This window comes from Bombyx mori, chromosome 16, assembly GCF_030269925.1.
Source record: "Bombyx mori chromosome 16, ASM3026992v2".
In the NCBI taxonomy this organism is placed as follows: Eukaryota; Metazoa; Arthropoda; class Insecta; order Lepidoptera; family Bombycidae; genus Bombyx; species Bombyx mori.
In genome coordinates, this window is record NC_085122.1 from 2,045,481 (window position 1) to 2,072,659 (window position 27,179).

The 27,179-nt window shown below is 39.1% G+C and overlaps 2 protein-coding genes across 2 annotated transcripts; one reads left to right on the forward strand and one right to left on the reverse strand.

The window, feature by feature from the left end:
- Nucleotides 1–6,226: 6,226 nt before the first annotated feature.
- Nucleotides 6,227–14,838, reverse strand: LOC101736985 (malate dehydrogenase, mitochondrial). Its single transcript, XM_004928917.4, has 6 exons — nucleotides 14,543–14,838; nucleotides 14,251–14,461; nucleotides 13,053–13,249; nucleotides 10,626–10,865; nucleotides 8,493–8,585; nucleotides 6,227–7,599 (listed from the first exon to the last, which is right to left on the reverse strand). Exons 1-6 carry the CDS (start codon nucleotides 14,615–14,617, stop codon nucleotides 7,390–7,392), a joined length of 1,026 nt encoding a protein of 341 aa, XP_004928974.1. The 5' UTR covers nucleotides 14,618–14,838; the 3' UTR covers nucleotides 6,227–7,389.
- Nucleotides 14,839–15,695: 857 nt separating this feature from the next.
- LOC101744133 (vacuolar protein sorting-associated protein 45) lies at nucleotides 15,696–26,955 on the forward strand. Its single transcript, XM_038016471.2, has 9 exons — nucleotides 15,696–16,001; nucleotides 17,011–17,209; nucleotides 17,900–18,049; nucleotides 18,837–19,096; nucleotides 20,103–20,237; nucleotides 21,981–22,121; nucleotides 22,554–22,691; nucleotides 24,326–24,574; nucleotides 25,648–26,955. Exons 1-9 carry the CDS (start codon nucleotides 15,909–15,911, stop codon nucleotides 25,978–25,980), a joined length of 1,698 nt encoding a protein of 565 aa, XP_037872399.1. The 5' UTR covers nucleotides 15,696–15,908; the 3' UTR covers nucleotides 25,981–26,955.
- Nucleotides 26,956–27,179: the final 224 nt, after the last annotated feature.

Sequence of the window (27,179 nt, forward strand, 5' to 3'; positions counted from 1 at the left end):
AATCAAGTGAAACCTCTCTATTCAATCTTTACGTATTCCTGTTATGAGGGCTGTTTCTACTGCATCCCTGAAAAATCTTCTGGCAGTATTGCCATCATTGGTTGTTCCTACTTCTTGCTTGACAACATCTATAAGTAAACCGCATTAATTTTTAAACGCTTGCTGTATAGCGCTCTTTCTGTTTGTTATTTTTTCTTTGTCATCCCCCCTTGCAACCCCATTTCTCGAAGTCCAAACGATAAGACGCAAACAAAAAAGTGTCATATAAAAAAATTTCTCACAGGAAACTACATACGATGAAAAAATTGTGAAGTAGTAAAATTATATTTACCGACATGAAGTAAGCACTCATGCATCTTATCCAGGCATGTAAAGATGGCATTCCATGCTGGAATATTTCTTCATTATTTTCTCTTTGACAAGCAAGTGACTCCAAAAAACTCTGACGGTTTTGCTTTGCAAATATCACAGACAGCAGAAAATGTTTCTGACAAATATGAGGTTATTTTGCCGTCTATCATCGTCATCTGCAATTGATGCTTCACTTCAACTTGTTTGATTTTTGATGGCTGAACTCTTTCTATTTCTTCTGTTATGCTAGCTTTTATAATTGCCACTGTTGACTGCGTTTCTTTTGTAAATTTAAACATTATTGGACGGCAATAAAAAGTTGATTAGGGTAGATCGTTTTCCCAAACAACTGTTCCATCAAATTTCTGAAGCCTTATAGGAACTAGACTGACCACAAAAATAGATGAATCATTAAACTCTGATTCAGTGTTCTGTTTATAATTACTTTGACCTGGGGCTCTATCAAAGCCTATTTGATTATAAGCAGTAGCTCTCTTGCAGAGTCCAAATCCGAATTAATCACATCTAAAAGCCTATATAGCGCCAAGTTTAGTAATGCTTGCATTTTAATAGCAGCTCCTTCTTCAGTAATAATTACCTCGTCTTTCCCTGGATAACATTTGGTCTTTTCTTGCTTAATTTTATATTAAGAAGGGTATAAATCAGACCCATTTTCACTTGCTGCTTCTCTTAGGTTTATATACTACCACTTACTTAATTTAAGTGAAACTAATAGTGCCTTATCGGGAGAATATGTCCTACTTTTCACTTTACTCGTACTTAAACACTCCTTAACTTTTTCTAGATCTTCGGGGTGATTTGACTAGTGGTTCATTATTTCTCCTACATCTTCATTTCCAGTGTTTCTCAAACTATCAATTGTAGTAGCTTTCATTTCATCCGGTGATAACGAAAGCGATTGGTAAGTTTGTTCAATGCGTCTTCGTTTTTGCCTGGATCCCAATTCTTCAAAAGGTTTTCGAGGTGTAAAAGTAGATGTCGAGGCTTCTGTAGTACATTTGAGGGTGGTACATTTTTAACATCTTCAGTATTAGAAATATCGAGCCTTTCCTGTGCAGTGTTGATAGCTTCAGGTATCATTCGTTTTCATATTGCACTTATATTTGAACAAAAGTGCGTACAGAATTTTTGGAGCTCAATACTTTTCTCTTCGGTCACGTTTATTTGATGTTGTAGGAATTGAAAGAGTTTTTTATTATCAGACAGCGACTGTAGTTGCTCTCTTAAAATCATAAATAATCCTAAATTGTTAACAAAATTATCAATTATAACGGAAAAAGGAAGATCACAACGACAATCACGAGATGTTAGTAGTAGTACGAATAAACGAACACTAGTTAGTATATAATAAACATGGTCACTTTATACTTCCAGAGACAAACAAATGTTTACTATATTTTCTACTACCCAGTAATGGCTGCTTAACTAGTTATCCTCATTAAATAATGTTAACTATTCTAATAATTAGAGATATTGCTTAATTAGAGACCTACTAAATGTATTGTTGTTAGATATTATGTAATTATGGGTATCATTGCGTGCTTTTACTTACTAATCCATATCAAATTTAACTTAAAAGCACTTACGAAAAAAAATATAAAGGTTTTTATTCTATGTATTTATTCATTTTTTTCAATCCATTTATTTGGCAGAGTTGCAACTTTATGCACATGTTCATAGGATCAAATGATAGTAGACTAGACAAGGTGTAAGGAAAATAAAGTTTCAAAGCGGGACCTCGCGGTACTTAGCAGGAATTTAATTTAATGTGACCCGCTCCATACAAAAAAATCACAAAACACATTTTTCTGACCAAACTATAAAGTTTTTGTAATTTTTGCCTAAAACAATTATTATTTAGATTAACGAGCTCTATCTATCTACATAAAGAAAAATGTAAAAAAACAAAGTTGGTGCCTAAGTCACTAAAATCATAGTATCGACCCACTGTGCGGCGTAGCGCTGTAATTATTACAAAACAAAGGCAATTTAGAAAAATAGCGCCTTTCATAGAAACGGTTGAAGCTATTAGGGTTTTGAGATAATGATAATATATAGCTTTTTTTGTATAATATATATTATTTAGACAAATGTTTTAACAGCAATAATTCGATTTAAGCTGTTAAAAATGTCAGCTATGTTATAGTTTAGAACTGAATGTTACAAAAAAACATTGCTTCCGATTATTATGGATACTTGCACATTTATTAAGAGTCCGGTTAAATTAGACTAAAAATAGGGGTGAGGTTACGAAAATACAAACTCGGCTGAAAATTAGGATTGTTCAAAACACTATTGAAACTAACTAAATGAAATGTTAAAAGATCCTCATCGATCAGAAAACCTAGAAAAAAAATTACTCGGAGTCAACAGTCACAATAACGGGTTTTTCGCGATTTTCGCTGAAAACGGTAAATTTTTTGACATAATTAGCCCAAAGAAAAATTTTATAATTGTATAATTAATTAAGAGCCACCGTTTTAAATACATAACGATTCAAAAATATTAAAGAGTCGTCGTAATCATCAATTTCAACAAAGTTTCACAGTTTGCATACTAAATGAATAATTATATTAAACGAAAGCGCATTCGTCTCCAAAAAGAAGAGCGCTCCCAAACAAAAAAACAACAATCCCACTTGATATCAATATTTTTAAAACTTCAGTTTGAGAATGTCTAGATAAAGCATTTTCAGTCATACTTTAACAAGGTTTTGTCTTTGAAGATATTAATGTTTTTAAGCTATTGCATCGCTTTTATCGCGGGCTTTGAGCGCGGCGAGCGAATCAAGAAATTTCGTAACGAAAATAAAACCTAACACCCCCACTCCGGCTACCATGTAGCTCGCGTTCAACACATTCACGTTACGCTTGCGTAGTGTTTGTGAATAAGCGAGCGGCGTGACGTCGCACTGCATGCGCATCATGAAAAGTCTGCTTATCTCTCTCTCGCGGGCTCTAGCTTATGAGTGTGAAGGGGACAGTTAATGTTTTGCTTTTGTTAATGTTTATAAATATAGTGTGGTCTTATTTTATTATTGTTTTAATATTAAATGGTTATTGTGTAATTATAATTGCATTGTTGATACAAAACAGCAGTCCCCGAGTGCCACACGTGTTTTTTTGTTTAGTCTGTAAGTACACTTTTTTTAGTTGGACCTATTACATATTACTAGTCTGATATTTATCGCATGTATCGAAAATTGCTAATATCGACGACCTAGTGAAAATCGGTGGATCACGTTGGATGCAGGTGACAACTGACCGACCGCACCGGAGATCGATTAGAAAGGTCTACATACACAGCAGTGGTTAGTTATAGGCTGAAAGCAGATTGAACTATGCTGTGTGAGCGGTGAGAACTATGAATTCACGTACGCAGTGAAGAAAGTACGAAGTTCGAGCCCATGATTTCATATAATCAAAATTTGGTTTCGTAATTATTTTACCCATAGACACAGCCCACTGAGTTTCTCACTGGATCTTCTCAGTGGGTCGCGTTTCCGATCCGGTGGTAATTTCTGCGAAGCGCGGCTCTTGCTAGGGTTTGTGTTAGCAACGTCATCAGGTTTGAGCACCGTGAACTAGAATATCCCCTCGAGGTTACTAGAATCATCATCATCATCATTTCAGCCTATCGCCGTCCACTGCTGAACATAGGCCTCTCCAATAGATTTCCAGTGCGACCGGTCCGTTGCCACCTGCATCCAACTATAGTAGAATAGGTAGAATATACTAGAATAGGTAGGAAAAAATATTGGCTGCGCTGATGATGATGATAATCGAAAATTTACAATACAATATATTGTTCTATTGATATTCAGCAAAGAATCTTCATTATAATAATTGGAAACAAGATAAAACAAAGTACAGTGTCTTACTTTTCTATTAAGATCGTATTAAGTTTAATTATTTGTCAAATTAAAGTAAAAACCGCTCGTTTCACTATTTTACCTTATTTTTTAAAAATTATATGTTATTTAGAGAAATCAGAACACGAGTAGCCCTAATTTTTATTGATACGCAGGTGCTGTTATTTCCAGTTACACTTAATTGCTCAATACATTAATATTTCAAAGTGTTTTGTTTTTCACTTGTCTTCCTACAATAGATTAAACTCTGATATCAATTGTTTTTAAAACCATTACTTTCTTGTAGGTTAACCATAATTTGTATTGGAGAAAAAGTGAATATTTACTGCTAGATTTCCCGGATTCAGATGAATACCTACGGAACCTTTTGCGAATAGTAATTAATTGAATTTTTTTATTTTGTATTCATTAATCTTAATTTTATCAAAGGTTGGGGGAATATGTACTTAGCTATTTACAACGTTAGTTCCATACATTCTAGTATTGTTTTGATTAATGCAGTTTAAGCAAATGAAACTTTAAAAAATTAACTGCAATTATTAAACCATATAGGACCGAAAGCCAAGCTGAAAACCACCCTTATCACAATCCGCGTAGCCACGGCCTTCCGACAACCCGAAGCGGATCTCGCAAGGACTGACACAACGCAATGAGGACCACAATTAGGAAATACATGCTCTTATGCGTCACAAATTTTGCAGTTCCATAGACATAGACAACTCTTAGATATATGGTTCAGCCCGCTGAGTTTTTCTCCGGATCTTCTCAACAGGTCGCGATTCCGATCCGGTAGTAGATTCATTTGCTTAACAGCTTGAGTTGTTAGGTCTCCTTCGAGGGCGCTCGGGCGGCTGTTGTCAAGTCCCACCCCTCTTGGCTAAGCTTTTGCTCGCCCGCCTGTCCTGGTGAAACTGGAAAGGCCTCCGGGCCACAGTAATGATTCAATCATAAAAAAAGATATATTATGGTTAATTGTGATTTACTTCCTTACGTAACGTCAACTAGTATGTTGGTACATACAGAAGCAACATTGAAATTATGCCAAATGTTGAAAATTAAAAACATCTAACTATACGGAATAGTTTCAGATTCTCATAGTGCGATTCTCGAACAGCCGGTGCACGCCCTCCTGGCTGAGTCCGTGAGTCTCCCACATGTCCCAGTGAAACTGGAAAGGCCTCCAGGACAACAGTAACTCATCAATCATAAAGAAGGCGGTGCACGAAAGTCTTTTTTTTATGATTGAAGGATTACTGGTGGCCCAGAGGCCATCTTTTTTTCTTATTTTTTTTTTTGTTATTGCTTAGATGGATGGAAGAGCTCACAGCCCACCTGGTGTTAAGTGGTTACTGGAGCCCGTAGACATCTACAACGTAAATGCGCCATCCACCTCGAGATATAAGTTCTAAGATCTCAGTATAGTTACAACGGCTACCCCACCCTTCGAACCGAAACGCATTACTGCTTCAGGGCGGAAATAGGCAGGGTGGTGGTACCTACACGCGCGGACTCATAAGAGGTCCTAGCACCAGTAATTACGCAAATTATAATTTTGCAGGTTTGATTTTTATTACACGATGTTATTCCTTCACCGTGGAAGTCAATCGTGAACATTAGTTTAGTACGTATTTCATTAGAAAAATTGGTACCCGCCTGCGGGATTCGAACACCGGTGCATCGCTACAACACGGATGCACCGGACGTCTTATCTTTTAGGCCACGACGACTTTTGCCTCTGCCAGGCTAGAGAAATAAAATGATAATATTTTAACTACAAACTTCATCAGTAAAAGCAAACATCTCTCTCGGTCACTCAATATTATATCTAAAAACTAAAAAATGTATTTTCTCATATTTAGTTCAGTGTTAACAAAACTTGCTTAAGTGTCTATATAGCGCCGTATGTGCGATACATTAAAAGAGACGCAACGTAAAAATATTTGGGGAATTAATAATAATAATGAAGAAAAAAAAAACACCAAAAACTATATAATAATTTTATTTTCACACAAACCGCGAACAAATATGTACATACAAACACACTGACGGTAACTTTGGTAAGGTTCAATAAATCTACATAGTTTCAAAAATACTCTTGTCATATTTTTATTCAACTCACATTTCGTATACAAAAACAAAACGGAAACGTTCTGAAAAATGTGATGTATATACAATGTAATAATCGTATTACTGTCTACATTTCTTCCATAGGGTATTTATTATATTTGAATTTACTAAAAAATAAATAAAAATTGACTATTACGTGAAGTAAATAACATACGTATATTTGAATATTTAATGTGAAAATAACATTTTCACCTAACCGCCGCTACCAGACCGGACAGGGCACGTTGAACTGTCCACACGTCTACATCAACACAGACAGTTTTGTCTACTATCAATATAGACGCTACTGTCATACATTTTTGTAAGACTTTAGTACTGTGCACAAGTCCTCGTCCACTCGCATAAGATAAACATAATAAACTGACAAACATGTATATGTATAATTGAACTTAACAAAATTTTGAACACACTCATTTTTGAAGTGAAACTTCTAATGCGACTTCCAACAAGGTTGAGTTAAACGTTTAACGCTCCTGTGGAGGGGGAATAGAAAGAGACAGAGCGAGAGGGAATGCGCGGCACTCGTGCGCATGCGCGTAGCTACAGTCCAGCGCGAGCGTTAGCAACGAGAAGCGTCCTAAAAATATATATTATTTGTTTATCTATAATTTAAAATTTATCTATACTAATATTATAAAGAGGAAAGATTTGTTTGTTTGTCTGTTTCGAATAGGCTCCGAAACTACTGGACCGATTTGAACAATTATTTTTCCATTAGAAGCCGACATTGTCCCTGACGAACATAGGCTACTTTTTTTAATTATTTTTTTGGTTTCATGTGTGTTTTAATGTTTCCGAAGCGAAGCGAGGGCGGGTCGCTAGTGTAATATAAATGTTGAAGATGTCGCGTCTCTTATACACAGCAATTCCCTATTACAAGAGCAATCTAAATTTAAGAATGAAAAAAATGAAGAAAACCACAATACTCTGTACACATCGAACAAGAAGTTTCACTTCATTCACCGTTTTTTTTACAAGTCGGTCAGTTTATAATGTTTCATTTTGTTTTATTTATTCGTTTACTTCTTGGCGAAGTCCTCGCCGGTCTTGATGTTCTTGGCGAGTTCAGGGAGGGCCGCCTTCAGGAGTTGCTGCTCGAATTCGTTGAGGGTCCCGTAGCCGAGGACCTTCTCGACGCCGCTCTTGCCGAGCACCACGGGGCTGGCGAAGTACGTGGCCTCCGTGAGGCTCGATTTGACGTAGGCGCACTCCACCACGTTGGACTCGCCCTGCAACCAGCACGCCACGTAAAGACACCCCGACCCATAAGTCGTCGTGGCCTAACTGATAAGACGCCCGGTGCATTGGTGTTGTAGCGATGCAACGGTGTTCGAATCCCGCAGGCGGGTACCAATTTTTCTAATGAAATACGTACTTAACAAATGTTCACGATTGACTTCCACGGTGAAGGAATAACATCGTGTAAAAAAAATCAAACCCGCAAAATTATAATTTGCGTAATTACTGGTGGTAGTACCTCTTGTGAGTCCGCACGGGTAGGTACCACCGCTGAGCCTATTTCTGCCGTGAAGCAGTAATGCGTTTCGGTTTGAAAGGTGAGGCAGCCGTTATCATTATAGACATGAGACCTTAGAACTTATATCTGAAGGTGGGTGGCGCATTTACGTTGTAGATGTCTATGGGCTCCAGTAACCACTTAACACCAGGTGGGCTGTGAGCTCCTACACCCATCTTCCTTCAATCCCCATCAATATTAAATGCATACAATTGTGTATAGCATTTTTTTTTCCTACGCCTTAAGAGTGCCTTAAGAGGCTGTTTCAGCGTAACCTTAACTAGTAGGTGAGCTCACGGGGCTCAAACCTGACGACGTTGCTAACACGAACCCTAGCAAGAGCCGTGCTCCGCAGAATCTACCACCGGATCGGAAGCGCGACCCACTGAGAAGATCCGGCGAGAAATTCAGTGGGCTGTGTCTGTGGGTTAATTTACTCGTCGAATCCTTCGTCACAAGCGACGGGTTCGACGAGAACGATGACCGGTGCTTGAGGTATATCAGTTTCTGGATACCAGTGTGAAGAATCCTAATTTGGGACCGGATGACCGTATGTGACTTGTCGAGTCCGGTTTAATTACAGTATCATTTGGCACAGCTGCTTACCTTCAGTCCCCTGAGCACGGAGGCCGTGAGCCGCGCGCCGGCGTACGCCATGGAGAGGGTCGCGGAGCCGCCGCCGGCCTTCGCCTTCACAACCTGCAAATTACATCCCAATAAAAAATGTGTTACACTAGTTTATAAAATATTTCAAATCCTTTTTGCCAAACATGCATCTGTTTTGATTAAACCAGGGGTTCCCAAACTTATTTTGTCTACTGCCCACTTTGAGAATAAATTATTTTTTAGCGCCCCCATTTTTTCACCTACTTAAAAACCACTATAGCGAGAGCTCAGTCGATGTCTAAGAGTCCTTCTAGATGAAATTACGTATCGCCTCCCAAGCCTCTACACGACGCGTTTTTTCTGCGTCTCTTACCGCCCCCCTTTAGGCCTGCAGCGCCCACAAGGGGGCGTTATCGCCCACTTTGGAAAAGGCTGGATTAAACCAAGATTGCAGTTTCATTCCGAATTCTTGTATAAAGTCATAACCAGCTCTTTGAACGAGTCTCTCGTCTATTTGAAATTTAATGTTAATCTATACCTAGTCAGGTCATAAATTCTGTCACATGTTTAATGTAAAATAATTGAAACAAGTTTATTCATTATGTAACCATTCATATACCAAAATGAACTTAACAAAACATAGATTCTTATGACACTAAAGTTTATTCAAAATGACCTCCGTGATTTTGAATACAGGCCTTCAATCTGCGCGGCCAGTCGTCTATCGCAGCACGAATGAGGTCCATGTCAATATCGGCGGCTGCCTTAATCAAGGATGTCTTGAGTGACTCCAAATTGGGGTGAGGCTTTGAGCACGCCTTTTCCTCCAAGTGCTGCCATATCTTGTAATCTAACGGATTCAAATCTGGACTGGAGGAGGGCCAGTCTTCGTGCCGGATGAAGTCGATTTCACGCGCCGCCAGCCAGTCTGTGTGCTCTTCGCTCTATGAGCTGGCGCCGAATCTTGTTGGAATACCCAGTGCCTGTTATTGAACATGTTATGAGAAACAGGTTCCACAAGGTTCCTCAGGACTGTTTTTTGTTACACAACTGCATTCGTTTTTACACCTTTCTCACAAAAATGTACCTCTGTTAAGCCCCAATAAGAAACTCCCAACCATACCATGAGCGAGGATGGAAAATGACCTCGTTGGACACGCGGAATACGGTTGCTCGCTTCTTCACTACTGTGTGCGTACACCTTATAATTTTGTTTGTTGTAGCTCTCTTCTACGGTAAACATTTTTTCATCCGAAATAAGAATTTCCCGATATTTTTTTCCCGCGTACCGCTTCAACAAAGCGCGGCATCTCTTCAGTCTCAGGTCCATTAGACGAGCATTCAAACGATGTACTGTTTTCCTTCGATATGCCCGAAGCCCTAAGTCTTCATTTAACACCCTTTTCACAGTGGTTCTGCTTAACCCCATCTGAAGGGCCATTAGTTTCTGCTTACGTTTGGGATTTCTTTCAATTCGCGCCTTCACAGCTTTTATCACTGCTGGAGTCCTAACAGACCGAGGGCGACCATTTCTTGACCAGTCATCTACACTAGAGTCTTCATTGTATCGTTTGACGGTACGATAAACGTATGTTTTGGTTATATTCAAATTTCTCAGTATGTTAAAAATTTGAATTGGCGCGTAACCGCAACGATGCAACGCAATAACTGCAACACGGTCTTCTTTAAGCGTCTACTCCATATTTAAAAATGAGTAAAATTCTAAAAGTATACATTTTTATTTTCATGAACAATTCTAAATTCGAATTCAATAAACTTTTTTGTGGCCAGCATTCTAAAAGAAAAGTTTTTACTGTGTGACAATACTTATGACCTGACTAGTTATATATAAAAATGAATTGCTGTTCATTAGCTTCGCTAAAACTCGAGAACGGCTGGACCGATTTGGCTGATTTTGGTCTTGAATTATTTGTGGAAGTCCAGAGAAGGTTTAAAAGGTAAATAAATATGAAAATGCTCGGAATTAAATGAAAATAACAATTTTGTTTTCCCTTTATTGTGTCCCCTGTCGGACGAATTCCTTTTAGGTCTTTTATATATCGATTGAGGCACTATGAAGTCTGCCGGGTCAGCTAGTCTCGCATTAAAATTGTTATTAAACCAGTTCCTTACTTCGGTACCAGCCTCCTGGATCCTTTCGGTGAGCGCCTTGATCTTGGCCGGGTCACTCAGCTTGAGGGCCGGCTGGCACTGGGACAGGATGGGGATGATGGTGATGCCGGAGTGACCGCCGATGACGGGGACGGCGACGGAGGTCGGGTCCACGCCATTGATCTCGCCGACGAAGGTGGCAGCGCGGACTACGTCCAGAGTGGTGACGCCGAGCACGCGGTTCGGGTCGTACACTCCCGCCTGTGGGACGAATGGGGTTTTACAAAAAAGAAACTAGTAGGTTCCGGTAGTCGAAACTCGACTATAATTAATTGAAATTATAAGTTTGATTATATTATATTTTATTATAATTACTATTATAATTTTATTGTCAAAGACTAATCTATACTGTTCTATACTAATATACAAATCTACTGTGGTTTTTACGGATGTTCCGTTATAACTACTGAATCATGCATCCGATTGACTTGAAGCTTGGTATCCATGTAGAAAATACATGTACTTAATGGATAGGTTAATATTTATATGAGTGTTGGACTCCCTACACCAGTTGCGGGGGCGTTAATTATGAGAAACTTTGTGAGGTGAGAAATAATAATGTTAATTTTAAATGCCCAGCGAAGCGGACGGCTACAGCTAGTATACTTCTATAATCACCGATTTCGCCAAGACAAATATTAATTAATCTATTCTCAATTTCACCAATGACTTTATGCAATTAGAAAAGTTTGACAATAAACAAATAGTATGCATGTATGTGTGTGTCAAATACATTGTAGTGTGTGTAATGATTTTTTTTTATTGATTTAATGTACGAATTTTTTATGCATAATAAAAAAAAATATTAACATTCTACACTCCTTCTTTATGTTCTCTATAAGTGTGGTAAATTTCATACTCCTCTGTCCACGCAATTTGCGTAAAAATGATTACAAAGTTTTTGCTCCACATATTAATATATAGATTACATTCTACCATACTGCGGCATCATACATTATAATTGACTGTCAATCTTTCAAGACTGTCCTTTTTTATTATGCAAACACTACATATTGAATCTATGTTCACCTTTGAATATCTTTGTTGCCTTATTGTTATGGTGGTTAATAACCCTGTCTACTGTACCATATGGGGCAGGTTACATTCCCGATTTTAGTATCTACATTAAAGACATTTAATATTTAGCTCCTTTTGTGTGCATATTTCTGTAACCCATAACACAGGATAGACAGAGCACATTAAACCTAATTTGTAGATATTAAATCATTGTAAGCAGCGCTTAAACACAGATGCAACTTCACATGACAATAGTTTGTCATTGGTAATGTCATTCTAGTCATATCTCAACTTAATCACACAAGTACATTAGATATCGTGTTTTATTATCAATCATGATAAGCTGTCTGTCGTAATGTATTTAACTTATCGGTCTCGTGTGGCGTTTCTGTTACATATTATGTCATTTCTGCTTCATAAAATTATTTTCTGTTACCACAAAAATTATTTTTATTTATTTATGCCTAAATAATGAATTCGTACAACTGCCTACAGACGAGCATACGGCCCACCTGATGGTGAGTGGTTACCGTCGCCCATGGACTTTAGCAGTGCCAGGGGCAGAGCCAAGCCGCTGCCTACCGCTAGGGATAGGGATAAGACCGACAAATGAAATTTAGCTAAAATGACAAAAATATCCGTTTAGAAAAACATAATTTTGCAAATAATGTAAAAGTTTATAAGTGTATTGTTTATGCTTTTTTAAATTTTTTCTTGCTTAGACGGGTGGACGAGCTCACAGCCCAACTGGTGTTAAGTGGTTACTGGAGCCCATAGACATCTACAACGTAGACGCGTCACCAACCTTGAGATACAAGTTCTAGTCTCAGTATAGTTACAACGGCTACCCCACCCTTCAAACCACAACGCATTAATTAATTATGAATAAATTAATTTATCAGTTGATGTCAGTAAATAATAGGTATACAATTATAATTTCCTAGCTCTGAAGCATGGCACCCACATGGTCAAGGAAAGGTGTCAGTGTAATTTTCTATGGGAACGAGGCGTTTTTTTCGGGATAAAAGGTGACAACAGCTTGACCTAACACAGTCACTTAAAATAAAATCATATCAATCCATTGCTTTATTTCCAAGATAAAAGAAAGGCAAACAAACATAATTCCACATTTACAAAATTATGTATGGATTTTATATAGTTTAACTGCTATCAATACTTCCTACCATTTCTATTGTGAAGTAGTCATTCTCATTTTTAAGGTAAGATTGGCAATATTGAGACTATCGCCTAATATCTAATGTAGACAATGACATTAATGTGGGTTCTTGACCTGTACACATCAGACAGGCGGTGAGCAACTCTCTCTTAATAATATTCTATATTTAGACATAATTATTATCTAGTACAAACCTTCTTGAGCACTTCAGAGGCAATAGGCACTGTAGAGTTAACAGGGTTTGTGATGATGGCCACAATAGCTTTGGGTGCATTCTGAGCAATGGACAAAGCAATGTCACGGACAATGGAAGCATTAGTGTTGAATAGGTCATCACGGGTCATTCCCGGTTTACGGGGTACTCCTGCTGGGATGACTACAACATCAGCATCTGTTAAAAAAAAACATTTGAAGATTAGATGACACATTACAATATTTATATTACTTAATATTAATCAAGATTTTTATATAATATGTATAAAATATTTTTTTATAATGTAATTATATATTATATTGTAAATATATTATATAATTTAATGGTGGTAGGACCTCTTGTGAGTCCGCATGGGTAGGTACCACCACCCGGCCTATTTCTGCCGTGAAGCAGTAATGCGTTTCGGTTTGAAGGGTGGGGCAGACGTTGTAACTATACTTGAGACCTTAGAACTCATATCTCAAGGTGGGTGGTGCATTAACCTTGTAGATGTCTATGGGCTCCAGTAACTACTCAACACCAGGTGGGCTGAAGCTCGTCCACCCATATAAGCAACAAAAAATAAATCTATTTACTACATTTTATAAGATAAAGTAGAATATGCTTTATTATAGACAAAAATAATACATAATAAAACATAAAGAGCCACTCGAACATAAAAGTACAGTGTGCAGTTTTGTAATTGTCTCTGTACCTTTCTAGTAAAAGGGGATAGATATTTTTTTAAATGGGAACTAAAATCTTGTTGTTTGCATTAGAAGTGTTGTATTGAACAATTGTCACACTATTGACATATGATAATTTATCAGTGCTTCCAATTTCTTATCAATGGAAAATTACTGAATAAGGAAACCAATTTAAAATGCTAATCACGGGAATCCCTTAAAAGCGGTTATTTACTTTCATGTCGGTAATGTAATGTAACTTTATATTTCAAAGTAACTTCTATTTATTTTCAAAATGACATTGACATCAAAACCATGAAAGGGGAATGTCAAGGTCAACTATTCATAATCTATTATTATCTATTTATTTTATCTTTGAATGGAATATAACTGTAGCTTGCTATGAATATAACCTTGAATTTCATTATAAAACATTGAACTTCGTTTTGAGGTTAGAATTACATAACTTTTTGCTTAGAATTTTTTGATGCTATAATTTAGTTCATTGTTCACCTTTGATGGCTGCTGATAGCTCCTCAGGTCCCTTGTGGCCGCTGACCTTGGCTGGGGTGTTCATGTGGGAAAGGTCGGCTGCGACGCCGGGGGTCACAGGCGCTATGTCGTATAAAGCCAGCCTGGTCACCAGAGGATTCTGCTTCAGTAGAAGGGCCAAAGGCTGGCCGATACCACCGGCGGCACCAGCGACCACCACTTTAAAGTTCCTCTGTAATAAACACATTTCAATAACACGGGTATTCAAGATGGGCCTTGCTTGAGTCTTCAAGTTCAGGGTTTAAAACCATACCTGTGATGTGGTGGAAAAGTTCTTTGCACCATTTTGTACAGCAAGGGCGGCAGGTTTTAGGGCGCGGGAGAACATTTTCGTTGTTTGTTTAACGTGTATATACGTGTATATTTGAACTATTTCCACCTGACCCTCCCGACCTTTCGAAGATAACTGCTAGTGATGTAACTATCATAGCGACGTCAAACGTCAAGTTACGTGACGTATTCAATTTTATAATCTCGGGCAAAGATGAAGTTAAATACGTTAGCAGCACTGAAGTATGAAACCTAAGGTCTATGATTCGCAGGCATACAAGAATATAATAAATTAAATCAAATATTGAGTAGATTTTTTTTCAATTGATAAAAAGTACAGAATAATAATTCATGCAGCTAAAGTCCAGAAATAGTACAAAATTAATCATTATATTCTGGTTTTTACATAGACATTTACTAAATGAGAATACATCGATTTCCATATTTTCTATATCTTTCCGTAAAGTCTAGTAGTCCAAAATAATCGTGGTTTTTCAAAATTACATCCATCTATGTCTTTGACTGTCATTGCACGGTGCCTTGGTGACCACACTCCCTTTTTTGGATCTCTTCTTGGTATCCTTTCTTACATTGCCTATTTTGATTTGGGTATCTCTATTTTGATAAATACATCTTTATCCTTAAACCCATGACTTTGATTTTGTTCATATACGCTCCATAGGTACTTATATGGCTAGAATTCATTTTTCGTGTATCTCTATGCTATGGCCCATGACTGGTACTTATATTTTAAGCAAGGGAGAATGAGTATATTAAAAATAGCTGGTGGAATTATATGAATGAATACTTATAATTCCATTTTTAAAACAACGATTAACAGTGGCGTGAGAATCCTGTTCCTCATTATTGGTTGCTGACAACATAAAGGTTGTTGATAATAAGAAATAACCTATAGGAGGAATGTTTAATTAAATTACTATGTTTAACAATATAACTAAGTATTATAAAAGTTAATGCCCTTACTGTAATAACTGATCCAAACTTTTCGAATTCTTCCAGAAAGTCGTAATTCGCATTATTTCCTTTTAGATTACGTCTCATCTAATATCGATATTATGTCACCTCATTTAGCACAAAGTAATTTCCTTAATGGATTTCGTTTGCTTAATTGATTCCTTATTTTTTAGACAATAGTTGCATTGATCTGTGTCTATAAATATTTTGCGTATGTATGGGCCACGTTTCCATTGCCTTTTCAATGTAATGATTAATGATACTGACTGAACTGCTGAAAGATTTCATCGGTAAAAGTAAATAAATTAAAATATTGTTGTTTTGGTGGTTTATCTTACATACTTTGTGAAATAAATAAGGATAATTTAATCAAAATGAATGTGATACAAGCAGTTAAAATGTACATTACTAAAATGACGGAAGAGAGCGGCCCTGGAATGAAAGTGATATTAATGGATAAAGAAACTGTTAGTACCTAATTAATTGATAACGCCCTTTTGCTGTATTTATTTTTACTTGAATTCATACAGATTACATTACTGGCATCGAGTTTTCCCCGTTTCTAATATTACGCATTTAAATTACGAAAAAAAATCCTGTGGGACATAAACATTAAGACACCGAATGTTATTATTATATTGTTAATAGGCATAGCACTGTGGTTTTAGTTTATCTATATACCCTATCGGCTGAAATGATCTCTTATTGAGAAGTTTAAGCTGCCATTAGCAATCCAGATACGTTTATATACAAAAAAAATTATGCATGGAATAAGATGACAAAATGCTTTTGATTTTAATTATAATAATTTCTTGAAACAAATCACCCACGGTCATCCGGCCCTAAATTAGGATTACCTGTGTTATTAGTACTAGATACTGGCAGAAATACTGATATATGTTTAAATACATACATAATTGGATAATAAATAGCCAAACAAAGAGCAAACAAACCTGTCCATCACATGAACATATGCTCGACGTGGGAACCGAATCTACGACATTCAGGGCAACATTCACGGCTAACTACTGCAGCATGCAGTTAGCCAAATGATAGATGAAGTGATTAATATCACATTAGCAAGTGATTAATAACACATAGTGTTGTGTAATAAAAATCAAAACCTGCAAAATTATAATTTGCCTAATTACTGCTGGTAGGACCTCTTGTGAGTCCGCACGGGTAGGTACCACCACCCTACCTATTTCTGTCGTGAAGCAGTAATGCGTTTCGGTTTGAAGGGTGGGGCAGCCGTTGTAAGTATACTGAGACCTTAGAACTTATATCTCAAGGTGAGTGGCAGCATTTATGTTGTAGATGCCAATGGGCCCCTGTAACCACTTAACACCAGGTGGGCTGTGAGCTCTTCCACCCATTTAAGCAATAAAAAATAAATAAAAAAACATTATTAATCGTCAACATGTGACTATAAGTTCAGACTGTGTACTGAAGGAAATTTTTCACATATTGTTTCAGACCAGCATAGTGAGTATGGTGTACAGTCAATCGGAAATCTTACAGAAGGAAGTTTACTTATTCGAGAGGATAGACAGTCATGCCAAATGGGATAACATGAAACACATGAAATGCATAGTTTTTATACGTCCAACATCAGAGAACATAGCTCTGTTGTCACGGGAACTGAGAGATCCTAAATATGGTGTTTACTTTATATGTGAGTTTCAGTATTTATTATAACCTATTACTTTTTTTATTACAACAGATGAGCTCCCAGTTCATCTAATGAACTTGACGGGTTATTAGAGAGCATAAGCATTACAAGTTCCACTTTGGGCTATGAAGTTTTGTGCTTATGCCACTAATGTATTCTGTGAGAAGTAGTCAGAGTAGTGTTTCCTACTGTTTTGCCTTTGCCATTATTTGCCCCTATCAGGCTGCTATTTTCCATATATATTTCAATGGAGCATAAGAAAAAAATACCCCCTTAAGGTATGTGACAGCATTCAAACTGTGGTATCTATAGTTCCTCATGGATCCTCAACACTAAGTGGGCTGTGTGGTTCATCTAGAATATTAGAAATAAATCGACATTTAATTTTTATTAATTCAAAGTAAATACCAATATATGCAGAGCTGCCGTTACGAACATTTTGTATTGATTTGTAAGCCTATATTTGCTTACAAATCAAATTTTGGAAAATAACTTTTTAATATGAATAATAATATAAAAACAACTCAATAGGATTGTGTTGAAGTAATACAATTACCTCGAGCCTCTTTAACTCACCCCCTACCCGCTACCCCCTACCTTACCCCTTTAACTATTAAACTAAGTTCAGAAATAAGGAATACTCCGTTTCCTCTTGAATATCTCCTCATTTGTAACATGTGAATAAATTGTTAGATTTCAGTAATGTAGTTTCTAAGGCAGACATCAAAACTTTGGCCGAATGTGATGAAGAGGAGGCTGTCAGAGAGGTCCAGGAAGTTTTTGCTGACTACCTGGCTGTGGACAGACACCTGTTCTCTTTCAATATTGTTGGATGCCTCCAAGGTGAATAATGAGATTTTTATTTTTATTTAACTGTATTTAGATCATTAAGTCAGCTTATTGTTCAGAAATTAATTTTTGATTGTAAATCCAAATATTATCATAATTCATCCATTTCCATGTGGAATTAATTTTGTAAATTAATTTTCCTTTTGAAAGAAGCATAAATGTTATATTAATGTAAATGATAGCTTGAACATGGTAATAGTGAATAGGTACTTAGTATCTTTTTTTATTTAATTTTTTTATTGCTTAGATGGATGGACGAGCTCACAGCACACCTGGGGTTAAATGGTATGTATACCGGAGCCCATAGACATCAACAACGTAAATACGCCACTCACCTTAAGATATGAGTTCTATGGTCTCAACAACTTTTACAACGGCTTACAACGGCTGCCCCACCCTTCAAACCGAAACGCATTACTGCTTCACGGCAGAAATAGGTAGGGTAGTGGTACCCACCTGTGTGGACTCACAAGAATTCCCACCACCAGTAATGCGCCAGTATCTTGACTCTACGTCTCCTGTGAGCGAACTGTGAGTCTGTCTCACTTTGAGACGTGAAGACTTTGTGTCTCATGTGATTATATTTATCCTGATGAATATAAGTCACTTGTGACCACAATGACTGCCACAGAACCAGTATTCGAAACGTCATAATATATTAAGACAATAATATATGCAAGAACAAACTGCAAAAGTAGTTCTAATTATGTCTATGACTCCCAAAGACCGAAGGAAGTACATATAAATGGTTATCTTGTCTTTAACTTATGATCCTTATTAGGTCGGGTGTGGAACCAACAGCATCTCCAACGAGTTTCTCAAGGTCTGCTGGCGCTCCTCCTGTCTCTGAAGCGGCGAGCCTGCGTTCGCTACGAGGCAGCATCAGAACCCTGCGCTCGTCTCGCGGAGAGGGTCCGCGATCTGCTGAGGAGGGAGGCTGTGCTCATAGATAATAGCATCCCTTATAACGGAGAGCTGCCCCCTACTCAGCTGCTGATCATCGATAGGAGAAATGATCCCGTCACGCCCCTATTGAGTCAGGCATGTTTCTTTCCTTAATATATATTTCGATATGGCATTTACTTTGGCACTTGCCCCGACTGCTTCTAGTGTAAATCCATCATTGATATTTTAATAATATATATGAGACACAATTAATGTGAAATTTTTAATTTAGCATATATAGTCTTCTCGCATTAAAACTGTATAATCTCAAAACTTACTAATTTTACAGGAGAGTGTTTTAAAGGTTTAACATGTGATATTTTTAATATTAATCATCTTTGAAACTTCTATTTTTTATTTTGCACCAGTTACATTATCTGTCTTTTAAAGTAATATAAGATAAAATTATGTATTAATTTTGTTCATAGTAGTCAAAACATAGGTAAACTAAAAAAAAACATAAAACTAAACTACGCTCTTTTGGACGTATTTATTAGAAAAATACTAGTGATACCAAATGATCCCGCATGTTAACTCAATTTCGAATATTTTTGGAAATTGTACACTTTTAATTCGAAAAGACGATATGTATTTTTTATACCCTAATAACTGCAATTGGATAAAAATACATTATGAACATCTCTCTTGTCATAATTAATAAATTAAACATTAAGAAATGAAAAGTTCTTGAAGTATCTCACAATCCGGCACTTATTTATATAGAAAATTAAACTCAAAACGAATTTTTATTTTTATTATATTTTTTATAATAGTGGCGTCAATTTCAATATATTTTTTAAATATCCAATACATTTAAGAATTTGAAACTGTCCATTTTTATAGTAATATTTGATGTTCATCTTGGGCCCAGCACATTATGGAGAGTGGGCATTCCCCTTTGCGCAGTTGCCAGTAATATTGAAATGTTTCCGGGTAACTCTTCAGTCGTTCACAACCACGGAACCTGTGAACTATTGGAAATGTCATAGATAATATAATGACAACAAAAAAACGTTAGAACTCATATACTGGAAAAATAGTTTTTAGTCATTGACATTTGATCTTATGCCTGTAACGTGAAGGTACAGTTTTGTTACCCCAGTGGACCTACCAGGCGATGGTGCACGAGCTGCTGACGATAAACAACAACCGCGTGAGCCTGGCGCACGTGCCCGACGTGCCCAAGGACTTCAGGGAGGTGGTGCTCTCCTCGGAGCAGGACGACTTCTACGCGAAGGTCAGTAGCGCTGGTGGGGGCCCGCACCGCCGGGACTGCTGTGTCATTGGGTAGCATTCAGACCAACTCCCACATTTATTTATTTATTACTATTTTCTTTTTTTTTTATTGCGTAGATAGATGGACGAGATCACAGCCCACCTGGTGTTAAGTGGTTACCGAAGCCCATAGATATCTACAACGTAAGTGCGCCACCCACCCTGAGATATACGTTCTAAGGTCTCAGTATGGTTACAACTAGAGATGAAACAGATATCCGGTTACTATCCGGTATCTGGCCTATCCGGCCATGGTTTCACTATTCGGCCTGATACTGTAAAATTTAAGAAAATCTCATGGTTATACAAAAGGCAATTAATACCACAATAGGTTATGGACAAATTTTATTTTTATAATCGACCGTCAAAAGTGATTGTTTTATTAATTAGTTTGTTTAATACTCAAAATTAACAAGTGGAAAATTGTGGTGAATGAATACCAGATTGTGTTCGTACCGAGTCGTCGCGAGTCTCCGCTCACGTGCGACAACACTCGAACGCGCGCGAATATTTCCGAAAGGGCCGAATATCCGGCGCTCCGGCATCGCAGTTTGCCGAATATTCGGTACCTGGTATCCGGCCAAACCACTATGTTTCATCTCTAGTTACAACGGCTGCCCCACCCTTCAAACCGAAACGCATTACCTACTGCTTCACGACAGAAATAGGCAGGGTGGTTGTAACTACCCGTGCGGACTCACAAGAGGTCCTACCACCAGTCAATATCATTATCAGCATTATCTATCTCACATTTATTATTATTTATTTATTTATTACACTTCATATAAAATTTACATATAAGGCATTCTCTACCAGTCAACCAAAGGTAGTGCAGAGTAACATTATCTATCTCACGTTTATTTGTTAATTTATTTATCTATTATTTATTACTTCATATAAAATTTACATATGCATAAGGCATTCTTTACCAGTCAACCAAAGGTAGTGCAGAGTAAATAGTGGTAGGTGCTATGAAATTATTATACACATTTATATTAGTATATATTTAATTACAGCGTATGTTTCCTCTGCTCAAAGATGTCATTTCATTCATAAATGGTGCGACCAATTCACTTGTCTCAATTCAGAATAAAGGAGCCTGTAATTTTTTGTACACCAACGCTTGTAATAGGCAGCCGCTTGGCTGTGCTCCCGGGCTTTGCTGATGTCCATGAGCGACAGGAACCACTTATCATCACGTGGGCGTTCTGACCACAAACAAAAAGTTAAACATTAAACATAAAAAGTACAAGCGGTCTTGACACTCACTTTCTGGCAACCGTCACGAGTCATCTAAGCAAATATATGATTCACTGTGTACATATACCGGTTGAAAAGAAATAAAACCAAAAAATGGTGCGCGTGCAAACTTGGTGCACATGAAAGAAGTGAAACTTCTTTTGCGGTCTGCAGTATTGTGGTGTTCTTCACATTTCATCCTTAAATATTTTTTTTCTTGTAACAGGGAATGTTGTGTATAAGAGAAACGACCTAGTTCGCTTTGTCCTCTCCCCTCTCTCCACGGTCGTATGGTACGCGAGACGTTCAGTATATTTTCTCACTCGCTCTTCCTAAATTGTATCTTTCCTCTCTAGCCGTAACGAATCCGTCTCGAGTTAAATTTTACTCTCAACGCGCCTAAAGAAGTTTTACTTCAATAACATTCAGATCGGATCTAAAGTAACAAAAACGGTGTTGGTTTTAGAATCTTTACTCCAACTTCGGCGAGATCGGGCAAACCATCAAGTCTCTGATGGAGGAGTTTCAGACGAAAGCGAAGAGCAACCAGAAAGTGGAGAGCATCAGCGATATGAAAAATTTCGTGGAACAGTACCCACTCTTCAAGGTAAGGCTGGACTTACAAGAAGACTCACAATATTCACGCTGGACTCGAAGAAGACTGACTACATTCTGTCACGCTTCGATGTCATCTTGTGTATAGTCTTACTGTAGTGTAGTGTTACTGAGATCTTTTCAGTTGACTTTTTGGAGGATCTCGAGAAGTGACGTTCGGCGGCTTTGTTTAATTTTCCCACATTTGTGCACTTTCACAGATATTAAACAGTTAATAAACCACCGTTATTACACATTTAAACCTGAAGAAACACTAAATAGACAAAATAAAACAAATCACACAACTTCACTACTCGCGTTCCCGCCAAAAAGTCCAAAAATTATTATTTTTTAAATAAAGAAGAAGGGTTGCCGTGTCCGGAGGTTCCAACCCTAGTTGTGATTGTGCGCGGATGACTCCTCATTTCCCCCGTCGTGTGCGCAGAAAATGTCTGGCACGGTGACGAAGCACGTGACCGTGGTGGGGGAGCTCTCGGCCTGTGTCGGCCGCCACAAGCTGCTCGAGGTCTCCGAGCTGGAGCAGGAGATCGTCTGCCAGTCAGACCACTCTAAACACCTGCAGGTTCGCTCGATCACTACCTCATCACTCAGTTAAGGACACAGTCATGCTGTATGTTGTCGTCCTCTTTGGACATGATCTGGTTTACTGCATAGGTGGATGGAAGTGGTTACTGGAGCCCATAGACATCTACAACGTAAATGCCGCCACTCACCTTGAGATATGAGTTGTAAGGTCTCAGTATAGTTACAACGGCTACCCCACCCTTCAAACCGAAACGCATTACTGCTTCACGGCAGAAATATGTGGCGTGGTGGTACCTACCCGTGCGGACTCACAAGAGGTCCTTCCACTAGTAATATTTAACCCATTTTGTCCGCGGCGGTGGAAGTAATTTGTCACCAAGTAGGTATTGCCTTAGAACAGGGTTATAGTTGCTGTGGAATTTGCACAGTGATGTGGCTTTTTATACACTGTATAGATAGGTTTGGAAGGTAATAATCTTTATCTCTTTGGAAGATCTTTAACCGAGTGGCTGATATTACTCGGTTAGACCAACGGCTTACGATGTCTAAGGCCTAGTGGTCCGTACGTGGTGTGTGGGTGAGGGTGTGCGGGTAGCGTGACGTCACTGTCCCGTAGCGGCTGAAGGCGCTGCTACGACGTCTAGTGCCTAGTGGTCCGTACGTGGTGTGTGGGTGAGGGTGTGCGGGTAGCGTGACGTCACTGTCCCGTAGCGGCTGAAGGCGCTGCTACGACGTCTAGTGCCTAGTGGTCCGTACGTGGTGTGTGGGTGAGGGTGTGCGGGTAGCGTGACGTCACTGTCCCGTAGCGGCTGAAGGCGCTGCTACGACGTCTAGTGCCTAGTGGTCCGTACGTGGTGTGTGGGTGAGGGTGTGCGGGTAGCGTGACGTCACTGTCCCGTAGCGGCTGAAGGCGCTGCTACGACGTCTAGTGCCTAGTGGTCCGTACGTGGGGTCCGGGGTGAGGGTGTGCGGGTAGCGTGACGTCACTGTCCCGTAGCGGCTGAAGGCGCTGCTACGACGTCTAGTGCCTAGTGGTCCGTACGTGGTGTGTGGGTGAGGGTGTGCGGGTAGCGTGACGTCACTGTCCCGTAGCGGCTGAAGGCGCTGCTACGACGTCTAGTGCCTAGTGGTCCGTACGTGGGGTCCGGGGTGAGGGTGTGCGGGTAGCGTGACGTCACTGTCCCGTAGCGGCTGAAGGCGCTGCTACGACGTCTAGTGCCTAGTGGTCCGTACGTGGGGTCCAGGGTGAGGGTGTGCGGGTAGCGTGACGTCACTGTCCCGTAGCGGCTGAAGGCGCTGCTACGACGTCTAGTGCCTAGTGGTCCGTACGTGGGGTCCAGGGTGAGGGTGTGCGGGTAGCGTGACGTCACTGTCCCGTAGCGGCTGAAGGCGCTGCTACGACGTCTAGTGCCTAGTGGTCCGTACGTGGGGTCCAGGGTGAGGGTGTGCGGGTAGCGTGACGTCACTGTCCCGTAGCGGCTGAAGGCGCTGCTACGACGTCTAGTGCCTAGTGGTCCGTACGTGGGGTCCAGGGTGAGGGTGTGCGGGTAGCGTGACGTCACTGTCCCGTAGCGGCTGAAGGCGCTGCTACGACGTCTAGTGCCTAGTGGTCCGTACGTGGGGTCCAGGGTGAGGGTGTGCGGGTAGCGTGACGTCACTGTCCCGGCACAGCGGCTGAAGGCGCTGCTGGCGGACGGCGCGCTGCGGGACAGCGACGCGGCGCGGCTGGCGAGCCTGTACGCGCTGCGCTACGAGAAGCACGCGGGGCAGGGGGTGGGGGCGGCGCTGGAGCTGCTGCGGGCGCGGGGGGCGGCGGACGGGGCTCCGCTGGCCGCGCTCGAGTACGGGGGGGCGCACGCGCGACACGGGGACCTCTTCGGTCTGCAGGACGCGGTCAAGATCACCAACAGGCTCTTCAAGGTAATCTAGAATAATCCAGATACCTAGAGATTTATCATCGCTCAGTTCCTAAAATTCTTATTATTAGCACGCCAATCGAGTGCCGTGTCCGCAAGGCTTCACACCCGTCTGTATCTATAACAACATGATGGCTTGAATGTTTCAATACACAAAATATTATTTTAATAACCTAAAAGTACATGTTATTATCCGCAACACGCTTCGTCAGATTACAGAAATAGAGTTACCAGCAACATGCTTCGTCAAAAAGTACAATACTTACTTTCAGCTACAGCGTCGTCATAAGTAACATATAGGTCCACGCTAACAGCAATGCGCGCGTAGGCATCGGCTAGTCAAACAAGCCACTCTGGATCGCAACCGGCCCGAAAGTACCCATTAGTAATACCCATGTCTCAATTGAGTCTTCCATCTCCTGTCTCATACTGCCGAGCTGGAGATAAAGGACCACCGCGCCCTCTGTGCCAGTAAAAATATAATTTGAGATTGCATAAGCTCTAATAACCTCCCCTAGGTTTCTCTTATGCAATCATAGTCGGGTAGTTGCATGATCACACGCATTATGCTTATGATAAGATCGGAATAGAATAACCGTAAATAAACGTATTAAAAAACCTCTCATAATTTGTTTACGTCTATAGTAATTACATAAATAAAACCTTGACATAATTGGCGATTCCCTTCCAATATTTAAGAACAAAATTATAAAAAGTTGTTGTTGAACCTCAGCCTCAGCCTTGGTCTGAGTACTCGGGTATTACTGCCCTTGTTGTCTTTCTTTTGTTTTTAATTTTTTATTATTATTAATAGTATTGTTAAATCTCTATTAATATATTAATGTAATGCATGCTGTGATTGCCTATAATTAGAGTTGCAGTTATCAATTGCTCTATACATGTCAATGTTAAATGTCTTACTGTAAACCCTGTCGGTAATCCTTAAATAAATAAATAAATATTAAAACATTAGCCGATAGTGCCTATCCAAAGAGCTACGTGTAGTATTCATCGTTGTGTACTGTATATTGATGCAAAGAGATCCTTATGAGCTAAACAAGTGTACTAAACTATCAGGGTCTGAACGGCGTCGAAAACATATACACGCAACACACGCCCCCCCTGAAGGACACGATCGAGGATCTGTTGAGGGGCAAGCTGCGTGAGGCCCAGTACCCCACGCTGGGCGGGGACGACGGCCGCCGCCCCACGCACGTCGTCGTGTTCGTGGTGGGCGGGGCCACGTACGAGGAGTCGCTGTGCGTGCACCAGATCAACAAGGCCAACCCGGGGGCCAAGGTGGTGCTCGGCGGGACCACCATACATAACTCGGCGTCATTCTTCGAAGAAATAAAGTCGGCTATGCAGGGCGTGCACAGGACGCACACCAAACATATTAGGAATGTTTAGATGCGGTTTGACTGGTTGTGGAGGAAGCCTACCTAACTTATAACTCGGCGCCCAGTGGCTGTTTAAATAGACAAAACCAATCCAATCCAAACCAAACCAATTAGCGGTAGGCAGCGGCTTGGCTCTGCTCCTGGCATTGCTGAAGTCCATGGGCGACGGTAACCACTTACCGTTGGGTTAGGTGGGCCGTACGCTTGTCTGCCTATTAAGGCAATAAAAAAAACATGTGTGCAATTCACACGTGGTAGAAGTGAAACCTTCCAAAATTAAAATACAATTCTCCTAAACGTCTTAAGTATATGTAAAATTTTGTCATTAGTAAATAATTGTAAGGTAGCGCCCTCTGTGAATTGATATTTTAATTTCACGTATAATCCTAAATTAAAATTCACTACAAGAGCTTTCATACACACGTTAGTATTAAAAAATCTCACAGATGGCGCTGTATTAAATAGTATGTATATTTCTGTCTCATTCATCCTACACATTTTTGTATTTGTGTCTCTTACCTGTCGTTTTTTCCGTTGCATCCGGTTTGAAATCACAACGATTCTAAAGAAGTTTTCACTTCAAAAAGTCACTTTTTGTTTAAGGATGGGTCAAATACAAAAACATATGTGTATTCATAACGGGCTTCGCCTTCGTAAAATAAGATATCTTGATTTTTCAATTGAAGTTCCCAAGCTATTTCTATTTGCGGTGAATAAAATGATAAAGCGATGAGTGTATTTTTATCATAACTTGTTATTTATGTGTTCTTTTATATTTTATTTTATTAGTCATAGGTAAATATTTATAATGATTGTAAGATTTTTGCAATATTTTCAAATTAAAATAGCTATTGCACTGTGATTTTTATTTTGTAAATATAATTCTAGCTTATATAAGTTTTGCTCGTGTTTTTATTATTTACGTAACGGTCTAAAGACCTAATAATGTTATGATTTCAATAAACTTTAATAATCACATTTCGAATATGTCTATTATTCATTAAATTAAATCCTGTAATTACAAGTACAAGCATTGTAGATATAATTGAAATTGCTTTATAAACGTGATTCAAATGTTTGTAATATCTAAGCAATAAAAAATAAAAAATAATAATAATAATAAATAGAATGATAAAAAATAGTGTTTTCTGTATACGCACGAAATCAAACATCGGGAATATAGATTTTCTTTTAAATTTAAAGAATCAA

Excerpts from the sequence above, each read along its gene's own strand:
- LOC101744133 (XM_038016471.2), top strand. The coding sequence starts at position 15,909 with ATGAATGTGATACAAGCAGTTAAAATGTACATTACTAAAATGACGGAA. Across the intron at positions 22,692-24,325 it reads ACCACTCTAAACACCTGCAG|CGGCTGAAGGCGCTGCTGGC; the intron begins GTTCGCTCGATC and ends GTCCCGGCACAG. Across the intron at positions 24,575-25,647 it reads TCACCAACAGGCTCTTCAAG|GGTCTGAACGGCGTCGAAAA; the intron begins GTAATCTAGAAT and ends CTAAACTATCAG.
- LOC101736985 (XM_004928917.4), bottom strand. The coding sequence starts at position 14,617 with ATGTTCTCCCGCGCCCTAAAACCTGCCGCCCTTGCTGTACAAAATGGT. Across the intron at positions 13,250-14,250 it reads GCTATCAGCAGCCATCAAAG|ATGCTGATGTTGTAGTCATC; the intron begins GTGAACAATGAA and ends TTTTTTTAACAG. Across the intron at positions 8,586-10,625 it reads TCCAGGAGGCTGGTACCGAA|GTTGTGAAGGCGAAGGCCGG; the intron begins GTAAGGAACTGG and ends TGTAATTTGCAG.